This window comes from Lepidochelys olivacea, assembly GCF_965140295.1.
Source record: "Lepidochelys olivacea isolate rLepOli2 genome assembly, chromosome: 1".
NCBI classification, from domain to species: Eukaryota; Metazoa; Chordata; order Testudines; family Cheloniidae; genus Lepidochelys; species Lepidochelys olivacea.
Genome location: NC_140411.1, coordinates 55,863,311 through 55,879,819, shown reverse-complemented (window position 1 = coordinate 55,879,819; position 16,509 = coordinate 55,863,311). Strand labels below are relative to the sequence as shown.

General features: G+C 40.1%; 1 protein-coding gene across 1 annotated transcript in view; it reads left to right on the top strand.

The window, feature by feature from the left end:
* The window catches only part of LHFPL6 (LHFPL tetraspan subfamily member 6), a 218,500-nt gene extending 217,026 nt beyond the window's left edge, over window positions 1-1,474 (top strand). The window contains exon 4 of the mRNA XM_084616866.1: window positions 380-1,474. Coding sequence (XP_084472992.1) covers window positions 380-498 — 119 coding nt within the window. The 3' untranslated portion in view covers window positions 499-1,474. The remainder of the gene's footprint in view (window positions 1-379) is intronic.
* The last annotated feature ends 15,035 nt before the right edge of the window (window positions 1,475-16,509 follow it).

Sequence of the window (16,509 nt, the reverse complement as noted above, 5' to 3'; positions counted from 1 at the left end):
CTGCCCTGAGATATTTACAGCCTTCCAGTACCTCGCATTAGCATTACATTTAATACCAAAAAAAAAAAGAGCAAGAAAGTTCCTGTAAGCTCAGACACCAAATTCATGAGCACCTAGATAGATTAGATAGCACCGATATCTGGCTGCCTTCTACCATAATAGGAAGGCTTTGGATGGAGGTGTATAAATATAAGTTGCTTACAAGGAGAATGAAACCAATAAGCTGATACAGAAGATAAAATGCACAGCACCATAAGCTGTATTTGGTTACTTCTGTTTTCATTTGCCTCCAAAAGGAAAGAGCTTATAAAGTTATGGTGAAAGCAAACCTTTCTTCTTGAATAAAACATGGTTTCCTTGGTTTGTTTGTTCATCTTAGGTACTTGTGAAATTGGCTGGGCTTACTACTGCACCGGAGGAGGAGCAGCTGCCGCTATGTTAATCTGCACTTGGTTGGCCTGCTTCTCTGGCAAGAAACAGAAACAGTACCCTTACTGAGGCTGGCGGCCTGAGAGTCCAGTTTAGAGAATGAATGAGCTTCAAGAGGCCGAAGTGACTTGCAGACTTCTTCTGAAAAAAGTGCTTTAGCTCCTAACTGCAGAACAGTCAGTGTGAAATGAGAATGCACCTGGTCAAGGACATGAGGTGACACTGAATTGCGGGGAGGGTGGGGAGTCTGGAAAGCTGGACCAAACACTGCGAATCTTGGAAGGCATGGGCAGTTCTTGCTTGACAGAGTATATTTCTGATCTGTTCTGGAAGAATTCAATTTTACGAGCTAGGAATGCTCCCCTTTGGTAAATTGTGAAGGTATGGGTGTACCAATGAATTGAAAGACTAGTGAAAATAATATTTTGGGTAGGGTATAATCTTCCAAAGTTCCCCTTCAGCACAACACACACACACACGTATAGACCATGGCACAGAACAAATAAAATGCAAACTTACTGGTGCATTTTTTCTTTTTTTTAATTCATTGGATGGTTTAAAATTCAATGTTATACCACTTTTTAAACTACACGTGAAACCTAATAAATGGACCAATAAGCCACTTTAACAGTATTTTGTATATTCTCTCTACTCTTTTTCCCAAAACTTTTATTCACTGCTTATTCAGCCCTATAGAATTTTTATTTAGCTTCTGTGTTTTCAGCATTATTACAAAAATGCGACATTTTACTCAGCATATATAGGGGCTTTGCCTATAGTACTATTATGAAGGGCAGTAAATGGACATCTTTCAGTCCATGGAGAATTCCACTCATGGCACTGTAGGATATTGTTGGTTACGTAAGACTAATGGGAAACGTCTTCCAGATATAGATTTTGTCATCGTTACGTTTAGCTCATTGTTGTTGTATTGTGCTGTACCATGTTTATCATTTCAATATTCATTTTTGTAAAAAAAGTATATAAATGTGCTATTATGTTTGTATTTGAAAATCTCTGTAAATAAATTTCTCTCTGATCAGTACTGGAAATGCATTATAGTGTCATCGGATGAATCGGTTCATTTCTTAGATCTCCATAAAAATTTTTTGCAAATAATCACATCCTTCATACTCCTTTTGGGTACATTCTGCCCCTAACGTGTACACAATTTAACTCCCATAAGAACCTGTCACAGTTATAGAACACCTTTCCTTCAAAAGGATCATTAACCTCGCAGACTGATATACAAACTATTCACAAGTGACTTCATCAGTCTTTGGGCTGAAACATAGCAACAATTGACAGACATGGCCACCCTACACATTTTAGGTCAGGAAGTGAAGGATAGTTGATCCAACCAAAAATGAAGTTGCCAGTCTCAGCTAGGCAGTATGCCATTTTGGAAAGTCATGGTCATGTGAATAAATCTAAAGACTGAGTGTCTGAACACCTGGATTCTAATATCTGGCTTTGCCACTGACTTGCATTGTGACTGTGGGCCTGTCACTTATCCTCTCTGGGCCTATCTATGACATGGGGAGAATAATACCCATGATGTGTACATGTGAAATATTATTTTATTTATTACAAATGATTACCCAAGCTGGATTTTGGCCAGGATACCAGAGCTAATGCCTTGCAGATATGAAAAATGCTGCGGGATCTGTAATGATCACCAGTGGGGTAAGGATCTTGGTTTTGCATGTCATCTGAAAGACAAAGAGTCAAATTCTTTCCTCATTTATTCCAGATTTACTTTGATTTGACTCCACTGACATCAGTCGAGTTACTTCAGCTGTATACTAGTGTAACTGAGCAGAATTTAGCCAAGCGCCTCCAACAGCAGTGTCCCCCTAACACCATGTTGGTCTAATGTGAGTTATGCAGACATCAGGGTGGAAATCCTAGCTCCATTGAATCACAGAATATCAGGGTTGGAAGGGACCTCGGGAGATCATCTAGTCCAACCCCCTGCTCAAAGCAGGACCAATCCGCAATTTAAATTATCCCAGCGAGGGCTTTGTCAAGCCTGACCTTTAAAACCTCTAAGGAAGGAGATTCCACCACCTCCCTAGGTAACCCATTCCAGTGCTTCACCACCCTCCTAGTGAAAAAGTTTTTCCTAATATCCAACCTAAATCTCCCCCACGGCAACTTGAGACCATTACTCCTTGTTCTGTCATCTGATATCACTGAGAACGGTCTAGATCCATCCTCTTTGGAACCCCCTTTCAGATAGTTGAAAGCAGCTATCAAATCCCCCCTCATTCTTCTCTTCTGCAGACTAAACAATCCCAGTTCCCTCAGCCTCTCCTCATAAGTCATGTTGTCCAGCCCCCTAATCATTTTTGTTGCCCTCTGCTGGACTCTTTCCAAATTTTTCCACATCCTTCTTGTAGTGTGGGGCCCAAAACTGGACACAGTACTCCAGATGAGGCCTCACCAATGCTGAATAGAAGGGAATGATCACATCTTGGATGTTTTGCCATTAACTTCAATGGGCTAGGATTTTACCCCGAGTGTAGAAGAGATCCCATAATTTTAATACTCTCTTTAGAAATATATGGTTGCTTTCTAAACTATAATTATTCATTTTGCAATAGTGCCTAGAGACCCCATCTGAGATTTGGGCCTCATCTGTGCTAGGTACCGAACAAATAACCTAGTAAAAAACAGTCCTTTCCCAATCTCCAATAGACAAGACAAGCAAAAATCTCTCATTTATTTCAAGGAAAGCAGCATGATCGTAGAATGTAATTCAGCATTTCCCAACTGATGAACTTGCACGTTTATTAATCATAAAATTAACTGATATTACATTTCAAAACATATTTTTCTGTTTGTATATTTCCAATTGTTTTTTTATATACAATTATGTATGCCACGGTTATGATGTTTGTTCTAGTTACCACTTTGTGGCTTAATAACCTCGGAAAATTGTACAGTGGGGCTGGCCAAATAAATTGGACAGAGTTCCAGAGGTGTGGTTGCTGTGGGAAGAGTTATGTCAGTTTTGAATGATTAATTCCGATCTTCCTAAACAGATTTGTATTGGGTTTTACTCTAGGATGAGTAGTGTTTATCCACTTTACAGTACCATGTGCTGAGAAGTATATTGTACCCTGTACTTTCCAGATTAGCCCATAATAGCCATATCATGTTTGACCTCGAGTTTCCATTAAGAACCACATCAGCTATATTGTGGAGACTTAGCTCCATATACTGGCCTAGATCCTCACATGCTCTTCCATTGGTATTAATGAGAGTTGTGCACAGAATGCTAGGGCCCTTCATATTTCTGTTTTTGGGTTTTCAGAGCATTACATTCTCACTACAACATAGCACCAAATTCAGACCTAGCGTACCTGTGAAACACAATTGACTTCAGCGGAGTTCCACCGATTCACACTAAGGCTGAATTTGCCTAATAGAGGGGTTGAGTGCAGCCTTTTTAACATTAAAGCTAAATAGTCACATCTCCCTATGTGGTGGTGGCTCCCTGGGTCCTTTGCTCCACAAAGCGCTCACTCGAAATTGCCTGCCTCTGCACATCACTCCGCCACCGAAACAATGTTGTGGGGCTTCCTCTTAAACAGCAGAGTGATTTACAACGTTCCAGAGACTTGATTATGAAAATGTAAGTACTCTTCTTCTAAATGTAAGGAACCTTGCACACCCCCATACTCTTGGACTCTAATTACGGTATGACTGAGTTCATCCGAATTAGCTTGCAATTTGTGTTTTATTTGGAGTTGAATAAAACAGCAGTTTTAAATAATCTAGTCAATGATGCAGGCTGCACCTGCTCTGTCACTGGTTAGCATATAACTTTCAGCTGCTGAGACATGAATAAACCAATCCCAGTTTAATTAGGTTTGCCTGTATTCATATGTTTTGGTTTTGACATCCATTATGTATTATAATATAAATGCTGTTTGTTGTTTGTAACCAAGGGACTCCTCGATGCTGAGAGGAAGAGGGCAACATAGGGTTACAAGGATCCATTGCATCTGGTATCTACATACTAGTTCAGCAAAGCATGTTATATAAGGTCTCTACCGGAAGCCTGTGTCACACGGATCATCATAATCATTGTGAAATGTATGTACGGATAACATGTAAGGAGTTACGTATGTATACTGAAAATTATATTCTTATGGTCTGTGAATTGGGACCCATCACCAGAAGTTGAAAAACCAGTTTCTTTCAGGCAGAAAATGTTTATCTATCGGTCTGTTTCCATATAAATTGAGTAATGCATCCTTTACATGAATGCCTATTTACAGTCTGAGCAAAATGCAAATCAAGACCAGCTGACTGCTCTTGCCAAAGCTTTTGGACTCAGCCAAGCATTGACAAATTCATTGCTGGAAACCAGTCTGGTTTACCTGTGTGTTAGTAAGGTTACAATGGTATTGGACTTAGAGCATTTAATTTTTAGACTTTATGAAATGCTTGTAAATTGCTGCATGCATTAATCTCACTTATAGTATCTTTATCACAAGCTATAAGGCAAAATGTAAGTTTTTGCTTTATGACTGTAAAAAATGTTTGCTCTGAAACTATGAACCTAGTCAGGAGGGATCGTTGCCTAACTGTCAAGAAGGCTAACAAAACTAAATGGGCCATTGTGGGACATCACAATACAAAGACTTTATTAATTTTCCTTTCCCACCCATGAAGAGGCTACGTACAAAAGGGCTCATCCCATCAGCTTGAATTCTAGAAGAAGGAAATAAAAATAGCTGACAAGAAAATTTGTCACCTCTTTTTTGTTGTTTGCACCCTCACAGGGCTGGAGCTATGAAACAGAAGCAGAAATCCCCAGAGACAACCCTGGTGTAGCCCTCAAAAAGACATTCAGAGCTGACAAATTACTGCAACTCTACCATATTTTAAAACCATAGACTGACTCAGTTGTGTATATGTTCTTGCCTGCTTTAACCATATCATAACTCTTTCATTTATTTTTCCTAGCTAATACATCATTAGTTAATGCTTATAGCCAGTCCTGTAATAAACTGTTTTTGATGAGAGATCCAAGATGCAAGTTGACATGAGGTAAGTGACTAGTCTCTTGGGGCTGGGAGCAACCTGAATATTTTGTGATCTTTGGTGTATAGCAACCAACTATCACTAAATCCAGCTTTCCTGGGTGGCAAGATAGACTGGAATGCACAAGGCGACTGTGAATCTATGGTAAGACTGTTACACTGCTTCAGGAGTTCACATTTGTTTCTGGGTCGGTGACATCTAATTATAAAACACACAATCAGTTTGGAGTCTCTTCCCTGTTTCTTGACAGGTTGGCACTCATGGTTGCGAACCACTCCAGACAGCGTGATTCTCCAGAGGAGATTCTAGAACAGGAAAGCACAAGCAGCAAGGATCATCATGTTTGCAAGAGAAGACAATGGATTTTTGGACTATAACTGTAGGGACACAGACAAACTCTGGATCTTTCCACTGAAGAGGCAAGAAGACAGCGTGACTTGTCTTGTGAATGTAAGATCACAGCCAAGCCTGGGTGTAATACTCTGGAAGGATTTTGGGTGAACTTTTGCTCTATATGACATGACAGTGTCTTGGCAGATAAGTTTAGTATGCATGTTATGAGTGTATTTTATATGCAACCCTTTGATTCCAATATTTCTACTTGCCATGATTTGAATTTCTGTTCTTTGTTAAATAAACTGATACTTGCTTTCTCTATAAGCAAATCTAAGTGCCGTGCATTAACCAGAGCTGTGTCCTATGGTGTGACCGGTAAGCTGTAGTGTGCTATTCCTTCAGGAACAAAGGATCTGGGAATTCTGTGAGTGTCCAGTGGACCAGGGGCTGGGCAATCTAGGGAGATGCTCAGAGGACTGAGAGATTGGAGTGTATCTGCCATTAACCTGTAAAGAGACAGCAGGGCTTGCAGAGGCCTGGAAGGCATTTCTTGTGTTGACAGAGACTGGTGGTGTTGGAGAGCTGACCCACAGCAAGCACAGACAAGGTTTCCTCATGCTAAGGGAAGGTGGGGTTGAGGTGCCTGCATTCCTATCACATTGTTACAAACTGAGGTCCTGCTAACCAGCTCATCTGAGTTCGTAGTCTGAGAACTCAGCGTAACAAATGTTGCTTTGAATTTAACAGTTTAAAATGTAAATTAGATATTTATGGAAAACATACTTGAAAGGCATTTGTGTAAATGGTTATAATATTTATCCTGGTGAATTTCCTATTTAGTTTTTTTCTTTTTTTCTTTTTTTTTTGGTTGCTATTATAGGCTCAATCTTGCAGCCATTACTCAAGCAAAATTTCCATTGACTTGAGTCAGGATTGACAGATCAGCCCCTATTTTTATGTTTTGAAAGTTTATTACAGAAGAATCTACATACGAAACATCTGTTTTAGGAAAGTCCATTTTGATTATGTGCCACATTGAGTCCTGAGACCGTAACACTGTCTGTGGTTCACAGCACCTCCGTAACAGAAGGACACCAACAAGATAAACCAAAGTCTGTAATACTTTGGTCTAATTTCTGTGGTTGGGTTTAGCCTGTGGATGCTGGATGGCGTTGGTGGCTTGTGATGTACAGGAGTCAGACTAGATGATCTGGTGGTCCCATCTGCCCTTGAACTCTATGAGTGCCAAAATCAACAAAGGAGCTAAATATGAATAGCTTAGCTCATTGTGGTTTTGGTGACCCTCAGCCCAGACCAGCAAAAGTTTGACAAACCTGGGACTTGATTGCTCATCCATCTGGGAAGACTGAGAACTAGAGATGGTGAAATAAGTGACCATTTCTCACAAAAAGTTTTAACCCTCTTGACTAAGAACTCAGGGTGGGATTCACAAAGGTATTTAGATACCTAACTCCCACTGAAATCAATGGGAGTAAGGCACCTAAATATTTTTGTGAATCCCACCCTCAGTGCTTGTCTGAGAATCCCTTCTCTCCACATTTTCCTTGCTATCCATCTCCTATCCAGAAGATCCTAGCACCTGGCCCCTCATTGAACCTTATCAAAGGTAAGAAGGAGGAATCATAGAGTTTGTTGGGCTGATAAGACAGAGACTTAATGGTTTAGGGAAGGCTCAATCATGAAGGTTTTCCTTGGAGATTCAAGTTCAATAACCTCCAGCCTTCAGATGTTGATTCATGATGTTGATTCTCTCCCTGGGAAACCACAATCCAGGGTTCAGTCACGAGCTGCTTCATGAAGTGAGCCTGTTATACTTGCACAATCTTAACAAACATGAGAGAGAAAAAGAACATGATTTGGGGGCTACATGGATGAGGAAAAGGAACACTTAAGCCTTTGTTAGACTTTAAGAATTGTCTCCTGAGGAAAGCAGTGGAAGCTCCATCCCTTAGACATTTAAAGATGGACTGGACAAAGCACTATGCTGTCTGGAACAAATCCTGCCCTTCTAAGGAAACTGTCACAATTAGCTACCTGTAATTTTTATGAAAAGAACAGGAGTACTTGTGGCACCTTAGAGACTAACAAATTTATTTGAGCATAAGCTTTCGTGGGCTACAGCCCACTTCATCGGATGCATAGAATGGAACATATAGTAAGAAGATTACATATATATTACACACACACACATATATATACACATAGAGAGAACATGAAAAGGTGGAAGTAGCCATACCACTGTAAGAGGCTAATTAATTAAGATGAGCTATTATCAGCAGGAGAAAAAGAAACTTTTGTAGTGATAATCAAGATGGCCCATTTAGACAGTTGACAAGAACGTGTGAGGATACTTAACATGGGGAAATAGATTCAATATGTGTAATGATCCAGTCTCTAGTCAAACCCAAGTTAATGGTATCTAGTTTGCATATTAATTCAAGCTCAGCAGTTTCTCATTGGAGTCTGTTTTTGAAGCTTTTATGTTGCAAAATTGCCACCTTTAAGTCTGTTACTGAGTGACCAGAGAGGTTGAAGTGTTCTCCTACCAGTTTTTGAATGTTATGATTCCTGATGTCAGATTTGTGTCCATTTATTCTTTTGCATAGAGACTGTCTGGTTTGGCCAATGTACATGGCAGAGGGGCATTGCTGGCACATGATGGCATATATCACATTGGTAGATGTGCAGGTAAACGAGCCCCTGATGGCGTGGCTAATGTGATTAGGTCCTATGATGGTGTCACTTGAATAAATATGTGGACAGAGTTGGCATCGGGTTTTGTTGCAAGGATAGGTTCCTGGGTTAGTGTTTTTGTTGTGTGGCATGTGGTCGCTGGAGAGTATTTACTTCAGGTTGAGGGGCTGTCTGTAAGCAAGGACTGGTCATGGCTGCTACTCTGAAACCTGTAATTTTTATGGTTTCACGATAATTGTCATCTACTGTAAGTCTCCAGTCTCCATTCTGGCATGCTAATTATTCAGGGACCTACTATTGACTAAAACATAGCTTTTACATTGTTTGTATGTATTTGTTAAATGAAAATATGAATAAACATTATGTAGATTGCTCCCTAAAAAAAAACCCTGAAGACGTAAATCCATAGAAAAACCTTTTAAAATCTTGGACTATCAAAGAAGGGTAAAGAGTTCTTTACAACGCTTAATCCTCAATTTCTTTTTTTCTTCCCTAGGTACTGCACAGAAGTCACTGGCCACTACAATTTACATATCATTCTAGAGCTGAAAATGCTCCATTGTAAATACCAAATTGAATGACAGACAGACAATCTATGTGTCAACATAATCGTTGACTCTCCTGCACATACTTAACCTCTAAGAGTCACAATGGTGAAATTAGATATAAATGCAAAAAGCCTATGACATTTTAATGTTATGCTTTCAGCAGAGAGGATATAAAAGATATAATTTCTAGTAGGTATTATGCATTTTTATTATTATTATTATATTATTCAAATGATGATGGATCAGGGAGAACAAGGAAGAGTTTGAGACAATTAGTTTAAAGATTCAACCATTTGAGTATCTGGTGGGATGGTTAATACATTAACCCCAAATACAGGGTCCCAGTCCCACATTCCTTACTGAGGAAGAGTATCCCTTTAAAATCAATAGGGAGTTTTAGAAGTGTAAAGACTGCAGGATCAGACCCCTTTTCAGAGAAAACTTTTCAGGACATTTCATGCCACTGGAGGGTACCTACTGGGGATATAGCTATGTTAAGAACACCCCCCAACATCAAGTTTACACATCCAATCTAACACTTTATAGCAACAAGATGGGTGAGGTAATATCATTTATTGGACCAGCTTTTGTGGGTGAGAGGCACAGAGCTCTTCTTCAGGTTCTGGGAAAGGTGCTACTTTCAGTACCTTTTCCAGAACCTGAAGGAGAGTTCTGTGTAGCTCAAAAGTTTCTCTTTCTCACCAACAAAGTTGGTCCAATAAAATATATTAACTCAATCACAGAGCAAACTCACTAACAAATGAGAACTTGGATTTTTCACTTCTGGAACTAATGTTATATTAGAACAATCAGTGCTCCTAGCATACATTCCATCCAAGGATCTCAAAGCCCTTTGGAAGCATTGATGAATTTAGCCTTACATATCTGTGAGGTAGATAACTATCCTTGTTTTAGTAAAATGGGATAGTTATCTCAAGGCTCTCTAATATCCTGGGACCGACACGGCTACATCAACACTGCGTACTTTAAAGCAAGTAATTATAAGGGAAATGATCATTCTAGTGTGGGGCACATGCAGCTGATTAGGAGTTAAAAGATGTGCCATCTACATGAGTGTTTTAGGCCCAGATCCATTGAAATCAATGGATGTTAGATCCCTAAATACCTTTGAGGATCTGGGGCTTAGGCACTTTTGAAAATCTCACTAGGCACCTATCTACATCCTTTGGCGCCTCAATACCTTTAAAAATCTGATCTACAGGTGATAGAGCTCAATTTGACCCATCCACACTGGCCAACAAAACCATTTTAGTAACACTGTGTAGCCACCCAAGTGTTTAATTATGCTTAAGAATGTTGTGAAACAGCTTGTTGTCCTGGGTAGATGGGGTCACACCAGGGAAGAATTTTGGTCCAACCAATCATTAAAGAAATCCACTTAGCAACATAAGATGGCTCTTGCTTTAAAAAATTGTCTGAAGTGTATGGCACAACAGTCTCAGAATTGTAGGCTAGTCTATTTAAATATCCTTCCAACCCCTTCAATCCCAGACTTTTACTCTGGTTACAAAATCTCAATCAGGGATCCCAGATGAACCACTCATATGTGATGGGCCCATTGCAAATACAGTAGCTCGTTAATGGAAAGTAAGCTGTTCACATAAGTTCTGTGTTGTGCATTAAGATTCCCATGGACTTCAGTGGGTTTTGGATAAGATCTTAAGCACCTAATCCAGTTCCTGTTGGAGCAAATGGCAAAACTCCCAGTGACCTAAACTGAAGTTGGATCAGGCCTTAATTCAACAAGAGAAATGCTATAAATATCTCATATCCTACATTGTGCTGTATCATGGTTAATCTTCCACTAATCGTTTCTATAGGAAAAATATATTAAATATACATACATCTATAAAGTATCTCAAAATATCTCTTTTGGTCTATGTATCCATCCATATTCTCTATAAACAATACGTCATCTGAAAATGAACATTAAAAGATGTCAAAGTCAAAAGACATGACATAATATTGCAAACAGGTATTAATTTGGGGATCACATTTTCATTTATTAATGTAGATTAAGAGTGTATTGTTATAAACCACTTTAAAATATTTTGTATTCATTTTATAATCAGTACAAGCAGGTGGAGTTTGGTAACAGAGTACACTTTTTACAGTGCAGGCCAGTTGGTGAGTCAATAACATATCCTTATCTTGCTCATTCCAGAGGGAAAATGTGAAACATGCGTTAATTAAAATAATGAGCAATTGTACAAAAGATAAAGTAGAATGTGCAGTGTGATGAAAGGCTTCATTTCTAAATAAGTGTCACTGGGATAGAGAAAGTGCAGTCGGATTTGGGATGGGTGTTTTTTTGTTTTTTGGTTTTTTTGCTTGCAAATGAAAAAGACAAAGAACAGAAATTAACAGCAGGACTAGAGATGCAGTAAGTGGGCATGCTACTATAATGGGGGGTTTGGGGGGAATGACACTGTATTCTAGTGGCTGAGAATAAGAACTGGGTTCTAGATTCTATTCCTAGGTCTGTCCCTAACTTACTGTGTAGGTCGTTTAAATTCTCTGCACCACAGATTAGTCTTCTGGAAAATGTATCTAACGATAAACAGTCTTTTTATTCTGTGTCTGTACAATGGGGTCACGGTCCACGACTGGGGCTCCTAAGTTCTACCACAATACAAAAGAATAAATAATAATAATATTTACCACACAGGAATGAAGTGAGGTTTAAAGGATCTTTGTAAGCAATGTAAAATAACCTCAGTAAGTAAGGAGATATGAAAAGGAAATCGGAGTTTAAAAGCAAGATATAATTAGGACGGCATAGTTGAAAGGGTAAAATCTTTGCAATTGCCAGGAGATAAGTGACCAGCCAAAGAATTTTGAACATCAGACATTAACAGGCTTATTTGTTTTCAAATAGCTGTCAACACATCGTTTGTCCTCTATGACTCTGGGATTAATATCCAACCATGGTGCAAGCGGGAGTTTTACAACAACAGTGCAGTTTAGAATATTTGCTTTCCTCTTTCTAAAAATCAGCTGTATTTTTGCAAAGAACTTGTGACATCCCGTGCCCTATTTGTTGAATCGCAAGGTTGCATTTCTTACAGATATGCCAGGGACTCCCCTTTTCTATTTCTTTTCATAGAGCATTATCTCAACTGGAGTAGGGTATTTCCCACCATGCTCACTGCCTCTCTGGCTGTTAGTGCCACTGTAAAGTATTTCAGACCATCTCATGCTTAGGCAGAGTTTTAAGCTGAACTCTCACTTACCAGTTCGAGCTTTTTCCCTCAGGTTATTATGCCTCTTTATTGCACGAGAAAGGTTCCAGCAGTACCTTGCTATAAGTCCAGTGGTTAATAATAGCTATAAAATCAACTCCCGTCACTGCTGATGTGGTTGCTACATCAAATTACCTTGTAGCCTATTCAAAGCCATTGATACAGTGCTAGTTACTATGAACGGTCTGATTTCATGCCCCGTAAGTTATAATTTACCAGCAGGGTTTCCAGTGAATGGGACAATATCTGAGTGTGTGTATAAAACTAATTCTGTGATACACAGATGTGCAGTGACATTTTTAAAAAACATGCACTGATGTTTTAGAGCTATGCCAGATGACTAGTAAACAATCAGCTCCGTGTGCCATTGCCTAGAAGAAGCACTTCATTCTCCCTCTCTCTCACTAGGGAATTCTTTTTCTCAATGTACTGGAGAATGGTGTCATGGCACCTCAGACTATAAAATGTTATGCCTCTGGGTATTGTCAGTATCTGCTACTGTACATTATGAGGCTGTTCTCTGGCACAATTAGTCTCTCCAGGGGAATTCTGGTGGAATTTTAGCTAATAGTTTCAGATCACTGAGGCAGAAATGTTCAGTAACATGTTTTTGTTCTGCCTCTAGCCAGTAGGATAGCTGTGCACAACTTACAACCATTAAGCAAGTCATAGAGGCAGGGGTTGGAAAGATCAGAGAGAAAATATAATGACAACTGAAAGTGTTGGAAAATTATTGGGGTTTGGCTGAGGAATGAGTTTAGACAAATTAACACATTTTTTGAAAGAAGGCCATTTTCACCATTAAATAAAGACCCTTGGAATTCAAATTCTCCCTAACCCCCCTGCTTTAATTCACTCAATGGAAGCAAGATTGAGCCCTTAAATAACTGGTTACTAAGCTCTTTTTGTTCCTAACTGCACTGCAAATATTGCTATTCCTGTCAGAATGAACTTTATCCACTGAAAGAAATACTCTATCCTCTTGCACGGTGACGGAAAAGGGCCTAATTTCAGGGCTGGATTATTTCAATACAAATGCTTTCTATAAAGGACACAGTGGACTCTGCATCCAATCAACAGGCCCTTGCCTTTGTGAACTACAGTAAATCGAAGATGAATGTGGCCCTCATGGTTGAGAAATCCACTGACCTTCATTGCTGGGAAGCACCAGAGCTGGCACAATGCAGATGGGCGATTTGAACAGTGATGGGCTAAGTGGTACTATGCTTTTCAAACGAGCACTACTTTTACATTCCTAAAACAACAGAACCATGCAGCTTCATCGTTTTTGAATGTTTTAAATCCTACTTTGCGCTATGTTATGCCATGTGAATAATTGATCTTTGCCATTAGCAATGCACTGCTTACACGTGGTTGCAGTGCAAAGCACTGTGGTCTTTGAACATGTTGCTCAAGACTACAGTGCTAATACATCAGTTGACAGCACAGATTGTGTTCTGGGACAGCAGGCTGTGGGTTCAAGTTTGAAGACTGCAGGCAAAATAGCTACTAACACCCAGTGCTGACTTTGCAGTAGTGGTTTAGGCAGATGCAGCATTGCTGGAGGAGCTGGGTGAAATCCTGGCCCCACTGAAGTCAGTGAGAGTTTTGCCATTGATTTCAGTGGGGGCCAGGATTTCACCGGATATCTTTTGGAAGGGACATTTCAGGGAAGTCCTTTCTGCCCATTGCTGCTGGCTGCTCATGTAGGAACCTGGGGGCCAGTGGATACCCTCAGGAATGGTAATAGCACAGTGAGGCTTACTCGTCCATGACACCAGCTCAGCAATCTGACTTATGAAAGTCATTGCAATCTGCCAGTTGTTCAGTGGCCTATACAAAATGAGCTAGTGATCTCAGTCATGATCCTTGTGGATAAATGTCCACATTACAAAGAAATAATTGGGCACCTTTGATCATCTCAGCAGGTGAGCCAAAAAGGGAATGGGCCTTGAGGCTGAGCTACACTTACACCCATAGAGATGAGTTGAGGTACTTGGGTAAGAGAGGTTTGGGAAGCTTGCTCTGCCATTACCTGTGCTGGAGAGGCAGTAGGTCCTGGTTACTGCTGTCAACTTTTTAGTCTGCTACAGCTGTCCAAAAAGTTTTGGAACTACTGTACTCCACTGACCTTGAGGCTGAGCTACACTTACACCCATAGAGATGAGTTGAGGTACTTGGCTAAGAGAGGTTTGGGAAACTGCAGTCTTCAAACTTGAACCCACAGCCTGCTGTCCCAGAACACAATCTGTGCTGTCAACTGATGTATTAGCACTGTAGTCTTGAGCAACATGTTCAAAGACCCACATTCAAACCAGAGTTAGTCTATAGGATACACTCAAAAATCACCAGTTTACACATAAGGACAACCTTTAGATCAAGGCTTAGAAAAACCACCACTCGGGGAGGCGCTGACTGTAGAGATCAGTTTGTTGGCTGCAATCCGAGTGCCTGCCAATGTGAATGAGAAAGTAACAGCTCATTAAAGAGAAGTGAAATTCCAGCATTTCTCAAGAGTAAAGCTTATGTCAGGTTAATGATATGAGCCATACCCTTTGCCATTGGATGTCATGCTTCAAGTTCCTAGGATGGATTGAAGGCAGAATCTGTCCATGTATGTTCTTCATGTGTTTTAAATAAAATGAAAGTGAAACAGATGCGTCATGCTGCATGCCTACAGATAGACTTCATTGTATACCCTCTTCTCCCACAAAACCAAGGAACGATGCCCACTGCCACAAAGATCCTTCTAATGCCTGCAGTGCATGAAGCTATTGTTTATACCATTTTACTGTCTCTTAAGTAATGGAACCTGTGATCAGAAATCCTTTCTGTGGGAAAACAATGTCACCTCCATTACCCGAAGGATATCATTAATGGCTTTATCCCGTTGTCAGAGTTCTGTTGTATTGCTTGGCAATCCTGTTGGCGTCTTATTATCACACCGTTACGGGGAAGAGTTAATGGAATGAAATCAGAGAATTGCTGAGCATCTGTTAAACAAATTGTTTTTCTCTTTGTGTGCATGAATTTTAGTGATTTAGCTGTTGACTTTTCCAGGATTATGACTGCCAAGAATCGGGCAGAAGCCCATAAATTTTGCATGGAATAACTGAACCATCTTTAGGATGACAAACATTGCTGCATTATTATTCCACAGTGTCTAGAGGGATTCTTTTCTGGGACCTGACAGAACTTGAGCCTTCCTTAGAATGCATCGGATTACAGGCACAGCATGGGTTCCCTCTTGCCTTCTATGTCTAATGAGGAAAAGTCAAAGAATTTTCAACTGTCATTTGATCTTAGTTCAGACCTATCCCCCCCCCCCACAATAAGCTCTATAATGCTATGAGATTCTACAACTTTGTTAGACTGGCTTTATGGTGGATCAGCTGCCTCTGGCGAAGCAGCATTCAAAAATAGCAAAGTGTTCTGAAGGGACACACTGGAGATCTCTTGGGATGCACAGGCAATCTCAGGGAGACAACAAGAGAATTGAATTATTTCACTGCTTTCCATGTTATTCATATTAGTGACAAAATGCCGCCACAGTCTCAACTTCTTAGTAACGAGGAGGCCGGTGGCACCTTAAGGACTAACAGATTTATTTTACTGTTAGTCCTTAAGGTGCCACCGGACTCCTCGTTGTTTTTTGTGGATACAGACTAACACGGCTACCCCTCTGATACTTAACTTCTTTGTAGTCAACATTGTGACTGTATGATCAGTGTGGGATCTGGAAAGAGTTTCTGAAAGGGCAACAAGAAGATGCCACACTGAGTACTGACATCATGTAAGTCTTGATTAATTAAAATAAAGGTGTAAAACAAACAATACCCAGATATCTTAGAACAGTGGCTCCCAGCCTTGTAATGTATACCAGTAATCGTCCTTCACTCTTTTGTAATCAGTACTCTAGGTTTCCCCTCCTCCCCTTCTTATGATGGATCTCTGTATCTAGTGTATTACTGCTACCTGTCTCTCCCTCTCTTGTGCATACTCTGACTGGCAATAGACTAGTCTTTCCAAAGTCCAGTCCTGCCTTCATTGCAGGTCAGAGCATGCAGAGTAAACTAGGAGTCTGCAGGCACATGCTGATTCAGCCTTAATCAGTAGCAGCCCATATCAGTAGCACCTAGGAACTACTGCATTTTGGGGCT